This window comes from Marmota marmota, unplaced genomic scaffold, assembly GCF_001458135.2.
Source record: "Marmota marmota marmota unplaced genomic scaffold, marMar, whole genome shotgun sequence".
In the NCBI taxonomy this organism is placed as follows: Eukaryota; Metazoa; Chordata; class Mammalia; order Rodentia; family Sciuridae; genus Marmota; species Marmota marmota.
In genome coordinates, this window is record NW_025999900.1 from 36376539 (window position 1) to 36383960 (window position 7422).

General features: G+C 37.6%; 1 gene segment (V, D, J or C); it reads right to left on the reverse strand.

Annotated features, from left to right (window-relative positions):
• Nucleotides 1-1433: 1433 nt before the first annotated feature.
• Nucleotides 1434-2345, reverse strand: LOC107145381. The segment is given in 2 exon segments: nucleotides 1434-2079; nucleotides 2225-2345. Coding segments are annotated over 2 exon segments (423 nt in total).
• Between the last annotated feature and the right edge of the window lie 5077 nt (nucleotides 2346-7422).

Genomic DNA, 7422 nt, shown 5'->3' on the forward strand with positions numbered 1-7422 from the left:
CCTATCCACAAGTATGGCTGTATGCTGGACCGGTAGTCAGTGACGGGTATGATCCAATTGCAGGGGTATCAACTTAAGACAGGAGGCTGACACCTGGAGGTCAGTTTATCCGATGATGGGTAAGAACCATATGTTGAATTGGACAACCTAACAGGCACAGTCCCTAAGCAACATTGCTTGTTGTTTAATTAATCAGAAGGGGGAGATGCTGAGAGCCATAGCCAAGTAAGAATGACGCATGGCAATTTCCTTGTTAGCCTACCCCATGTTGCTTAGAGGGAGGACTCTCCCTTGTGGAAATGGGCTTGCCTTGGACCCAGGTCATTTGCAGTGACATTGCATGAAAGGTGACCTTGCTCAAGGACCAGGGCGGATCAGGGTTTAGGGCAGATCAGGGTTTAGGGCGATCCGGGTTTTGGGCGGTTCCAGGTTTAAGGTGTATCCTGCTGGGAATAGGGCATATCCTGCTGCCTCCAGGTGCCTGCTCCTTGAGTTCCCATTGAGTTCTCGTGGGATTCAGAGAGTATTTTGGGATGCAGAGCCTGGTGGAGGTATGGATTTTCCCCAGAACATGCGTGTAGAGTGCCTGTGACAGTTCGAGAGTAAAGAGTTGCTGTTTGAATCTACAAGACTGTGTGGTGGCTCGTGATTTTGTGCCCAGCCAGACTGCGGCAATGCAGTATTATTCTTATGTATCATTATCAAAACAAGGACATTGATATTGATACAATATTATTCATAAAAATGAAGATCTGATTCTGACTCATCATTTTTATACTATTCCATGAAACTTTTTCACAGGTATAGTTCTTTGTAACCACCCTCCAATCACGACCCAGAACTAATTCATCAGTCCAAATACACTGTCCATGCATACCCTCCCCATACACAAAATATGACTATTCTGCCCTTAGCTACATCCTTATATTTTTTCCATTTAAAAATTTTATATAAGTCAAATCATGCATTATATCTTTATGTTTAATTACTTTTTGAGATTACCTTTTTCACTCTGTATAATGCTCATGAATCTATTCCAAGTTTTTGAGAGTATCAATGGTCCATTCTTTCTCCTTGGTAAATACTTTTCTACCATACTTTTCTACCATAATATATATATCCATTCATCCAAAGAAGCATACCCTTTTTTATATCCATCATTTGCTACCTGTATTATTAGTATAACCTATATTTACTATATGGTATTTCATAGAAATTCATAGAATTTATTTATAGAAATACACCACAATTCACAACTCCAGATAGTGAGCATTTTTTTTGTTTCCATTATGAGAATGTGGGTTATTATGGATAAGACTAGCTTAAACAAAAATCCTTGTGTAGATATTTATTTTAATTTCTCATGTGTAAATATATAGAAATAGAATTTCTGTGCATATAATAAATCATTTTATAAAAAAGTGCCCAAAGACTTTCCAATATGGTCAGACCAACTTGCATTCTACCAGCAATGTATAAAAGAACCACATGACCTAGAACTACTTAAATAGTGATGACCATCCCAAATACTTTATTATGAATAAATTTTTGCAGGTTGGTTACTCATTAAACTAAGTTTATTTTATTTACTTTAACAACCACCCTTCCATGCACCTGAACTAATGAATCCATACATTAACTTCATCAACTATCTGTGCAAGTGAAAGCCAGTCTGTGTTTCTGCCAGTCTAAGCCTTGCAGCATGGCTTCATTGGAGCCTCAGCTGCAGGTTTGAGTTCAGGCAGCAGGTGCCTGGAGAGCACTGTGCTCTTGCTGCACAGAAGTAGGTGGCTGAGTCTCCAGGTTGAGAGTCCGTGATGTGCAAGGAGATATGTTTAGCACTTTTGTTGAAGAAAACTGTGAATTTTCCAAATTCTTCTTTTATCCTAACTGAACTGATGGCTACCAATAATGCTGGGCCTTTACCAGGGAACTGCTGGTACCGTGGGAAGTAGTCAAATAAACTGTTCTCATAAACACAGTCCAGCACTGAAATCCCTCCTTCCTGGACAGTCAGAGATTGAGGACTTTGCTTCACTTGCTGCTGGTCACTTTTTCCCTTCTGTTGGCCACTCACCCCTGCTTGGAAAGATGACAAAAAGTCATTAGGCCAACAAATTTATATTTTCCTCTTAAAACTCCTACCTGCAAGATTTGTCTGTGTCTCAATTTTCCATCTCCCCATATTAATCACATGAGCTGGGGCTTTTCCTCCACAACTCACAGGTGAGGTGAAGGCCTAGGATTAAAAGTGATGCTCCCAGGATCTTGTCCATTCCTCCAGGAGCCACAGCCCAGTGAGAACCCAGCTGCTCTTCTAGTCTCCCCAGACAGCTGAGCTTGACTCTAACTTGCGAGCACTGCAATTCTATCAACAGGCTCCACCTTTGCACAAGTAAGTTTGCTGAAACCTTTCTGACAAGGAAGCACTTCCTGTTTTGTCCAAATTTAGAATTGTTGAAAATACACTTAGGGGGAATAAAAAAAAAATCCCCTCCTTACACATGGATAAGGATCGGTTTTAAATTCCTCTCTGCTAATCCCCTTCTACCTTTACTTCATTTCTCCTGGAATATTAAAAATCATACTCTATGACAGTTGGGTACATCAGTAGAAATCCTTTTATATGACAATAGTGGAAGAGAGAGAATCCCCTGAAGCCACAAGATTAGCAAGAATAGAGGAATTTCATTTTTATTACAAATATTAATAACAATTTTGGAGGACACAATGGGCATAATACTTTCTTGCAAGCTAAGAGCATGGATCAGAACACACAGAATAAATGGTCCCTTTCTCCTCAGGGAACTTCAATATGCCTAAATTTTACATGACCCTAGAAAATGATAGAAGATAACTAAATAAATGCCAATTTTTTTGTTTTATAAAATGTGGATGAGGGAAATTAAATATTTCTAATAATATACCTGGAGTAAGAAACTAGGAAATACTGAGATTATCATCCCTGGAGGAACTCTGATCTTCAGATAGACAAGAGAACTTGGAAAACTTCCTAACTTCAGAATATAGGAGGCTATGGTTGCCACCCAATAATGCAGAGTTTTGGGTAACTCTCATTCTGAGTTTGAATAAGAGTTTAATGCTTTATTCACACTTTATTTTCATGGATAAATTATGAGCCTATGAAGAATCAATTTGACCTTAGAGTCAGAAACTGAGAATAAATTCTAAAGTAATCCAAAACCTAGGGATGGGCTATATTATAAGTAATAGAAGTTAAAAAAAATTAAGAAAGATATTATTATTACTAAATCAAAGAGAACATTTTGCTGTATCTATATTTGATATCTACTCAAATCTAATCAAAGAGAAATATTATCAGAGTGCAATAGGAGACAATGGTCTACATTCCTCAATCTGTCTCTTCCCATTTCATTCTAATATCCTAGAATTTTGTATTGCTTATGTAAGTTTTGATGTTTTCTTTGTCATCTACTCACATGTTCATTTATTTGGACATGTATTCAATGTAGAATAGTACCCTCTTACCTATAGGAGATGTTTTAAGATCTCCTGTTCATGCATGAAACAACAAATAATACTGAACTCTTTCAACTATTTTTTCCCTAAACTTATATACCTATAATAAACTTTCCTCTTTCTCCAAAAAGGAAGCACTTCATGGCTTTTCCTTGGCTTATCCAAATTGCCAGAACCACTACTCTCGCACTCCAGAGTGCTTGTTAAATAAGGAGTACTTGAACAGGAGCAGTGTCATACTGGATGCTCATTCTGATAACAGAGGTGCTAGTAACTGACAAATGGGCGGGTAGCATATGCAGCATGAATGTGCTGACAAAGGGCTGATTCATGTCCTGGGTGGGAAGGAGCAGGATGGGAGGAGATTTAGTCATGCTATTAAAAATGTTGGCAATTTAAACTTATGAATTGCATATATCTGAATTTCCCACTTAATAATCTGACCCTGGGTGCCTATAGGAACCTGGAAGACTGGGAGTGAAATTGAGGATAAGAAGGGACTGCTAAATATTTATTTGTGGATGTATTAATACCTGCAAATGAAAAGACATGGTTCCAATCTTCAGTTGGTCAGTCCCAATTGTCAAGGAGAGAAAGTAAAACCCACCAAAGAGACATGTGTATCTAGACAAAATGACACAGGAAACAGTGAGGAAGTCTACTTCTGGACCCAGTCAGAGAAGGGTCTTGACAGAGGAGGGGCTTGGACTGGGTCTTAAACCATGAATGGATTTCTTAATAAAAGGACTAGATTATTGGCAAGGGTTGTGTCTCAGTGGTAGAGTGCTTGCCTAGCATGCATGGGGCACTGAGTTTGATCCTCAGCACCATATAAATGTAAAATAAAGATATTGTGTCCACCTAAAACTAGAAAAATAAATAATAAAAAAGACTAGATTATGGAATTCTAGGCATAGGTTAACTCAGTGTGTCAGGAGATTGGGCTGTGTGGGGGGGAGAACATTATAAGCTTCCATTAGAAGAGTTAATATGGCTCTGACCTTGAAGGACATCATGTGCCTTCAAAGAAGTGTTCCCTTCCAAAGTTAATTTCAACCCTGTGAGACGAGGACTATAGATACTATTTACGTAGATGTTTGATGCCCAAATATATTGAAGCAGAGTAGGAGATAATTTCCTAGATTTTTAAAGAGTGAACTCTCCCTACATATTAAATATGTGTAAGAGAGATAAACATTTATCTTTTATTTTTAATTTTTAGTTGTTGATCAACCTTTATTTTATTCATTTATTTATATGTGTTGCTGAGAAACAAGCCTCACACATGTGAGGCACGTGCTCTATCACTGAGCCACAATCCCAGCCCAACATTAATTTTCACTGAAGCAGCATTGCCCCTTTGTGGCCATATGTGGAGATAATGCTGTACAATTTGCTACAGCTTCTTCAAATTTTATGGTAAATCAAATAAATAAATAACCCATTAAATAAATGGGCAAATGAACTAAACAGACACTTCTCAAAGAAGAAGTACAAGTGGTCAATGATTATATGAAAAGATTGGCAGCATTTTTAACCATCACAGAAATGCAAATCAACACTACACTGAGATTCCATCTCTTTCCAGTCAGAATGGCCATGTTCAAACATACAAATATCAATGGAGGCTGGCAAGAAGGTAGGGGGAAAGGAACATTTATATACTGTTGAGAGGAATGTAAATTAGTTCAGCTGCATGGAAATTAGTATGGATGCTCCTCAAAAGCAAAATGGAACTATCATATGATCCAACTATACCAATCTTCTGTATCTATCCAAAAAGTTAAAGAGCATACTTTAGAGATGCATGCATTTCTATGTTTATTGAAACATAATTCACAATATCCAAATTATGGAACCAGACTAAGGGGTTGTCAATAAATGGACAGATAGAGAAAATATGGAATGTATACACAATGAAGTTTTATTCAGTCATAAAGAATGGAATTTTGCCATTTGTAAGAAAATGGATGGAACGGTAGAGCATCCTGTTAAGCAAAATAATCCAGACTTAGAAAGATAAGTGTTGTATTTTTTTCATATATGGAAGCTAGACAGAAAAATAGGATTAAAAATATCTCATGAAAATAAAAGAGAGACCATTAGGGCTGAGGAAGTGGATCAGAGGAAAGGATGAGGGAAATGGCAAGGGGAAGTACTGGGGAGTAAAAGCGGTCAAATTGTATTATGTTCATGTACAAATACACTGCAGTAAAATCCACCATTCTGTATAGTTGTGCAGCAAAATTAAATATGCAGCAAAATTATTTTTAAAGTTTGTGTCTAGCAACACATGCATCAATCAGAGCACAGAAGTACATGTCTGAATCTTCCTGTTGTAGCAATGATTTCTTCTAAAGGAAGGAGATTTTGCCATTGGTGATGTCAGCTAGAAACATTTGGTACCCTCCATTGAAGTGAATCACAGATTGTTCAGAAGGAGTTGGTTGGGATGTTGGACATATCAGGAAAGCATAGGGCTACTGAAATATGAAATTTGCACCACACCTGCCCTGGGGACCCCTTACAAGCACATATTGGTCCTCAGGTAGAGTCATTGCATAGGCCCTTGTCCCTCCTATAATATTAATGTGATATCAGGATGAGCCCTTCACACTGAAAGGAACATGTCCCTAAATATAATCTAATTTAGATAATTGTTTTGTGGATACTTGATTTAGTCATCTGTTTTTAACTAGCAATGCTGTGTGGGTATCTTATTGTGGTATCCCCTTGTATCTATCTGATGATTTATGATGTTGAATAGAGGTCAACAAACCTTTGCCATAGACAACCATATCATTTTCAAGTTTCAAGGCTATTGATTCTCTTGTTCAACTACTCAGCTCTGCCACTGCAGGCTGAAAGCAGCTATTGACAATATATAAACTAATAGCATTGCTTTGTTCCAATAAAATTTCATAAAAATAGTGAATGGCTGGATTTGGCTCATGGGTCATATTTTGTAGAGTAACTTTTCATGTCCTTGTTGGTCATTCATATATCTTCTTTTATGAAAAGTCTGTTCAAATGTTTTGCCCATTTTAAAACTTAGATCTTTGTACTATTTTATTGAGTTGAAAGAGCTCTTTACATTTTCTATATAAAAATCCTTTGAACAATATATGTGTTTCAAATAGTTGATCTTAATTACTGCCTTGTCTATTTGGTTTATAAAAATATGTTCAAGACATCTGTCTAGAAAATTTTAAAGAAATACTGACACAAAGTAAAGAAAGCTTAATAATTAGAAAGAGCTATCATATTATGAATTGGAAACCTCAGTAGCTTTAGGTTCTCCCAAATCCTATTACAAATTGAATGCAATTTCACTCAAAATTCCAGCAGTCTTTTTGTAGAAATTGATAAACTGAGTTCATAATTTATATGAAATGCAAACTTGCTTGAATAACCATAACAGTTTTTGAAAGGAAGAGGAAATGCACAAGGAGCCACAGTGTTCTTCAGAGACGGTAGTGGACTTTAGTCTTCCATTCTGTTTTGCCCCTGATGGAATGTAAAAAAGGTTGATGAAGCCTCCTCCAGGATTTTGGTGAAACCACTGCATGTTGATCATAGAGGTAGAAAATCAGAGTGTTGCTGAGAGTTCCCAGTGCCAGACTTTCTCACTGTGGAACTGGCTCCTTCCTGGAGGATCAGGGCTGGGGGACTCTGCTCTATCTCCTGTGTCCCTCTCACAACTGATTAAAAACAAAGAAACAGATACAGGTGATGGTCACTGCATCATCTACAAAGCCCTGAAAATGCCCCATCAGTTATGAAAATGATAGAAAGTTTGCAAGATTTTGAGCTCCTTTTCCTCCTCTCCTCCATATGCTGCAGCTGCGGACATCCTTGGTTTCCTCAAAATTAAGGCAGCCCAACTCAAAGCAAAGCTGGATGCACAAAATCCCCAACAGA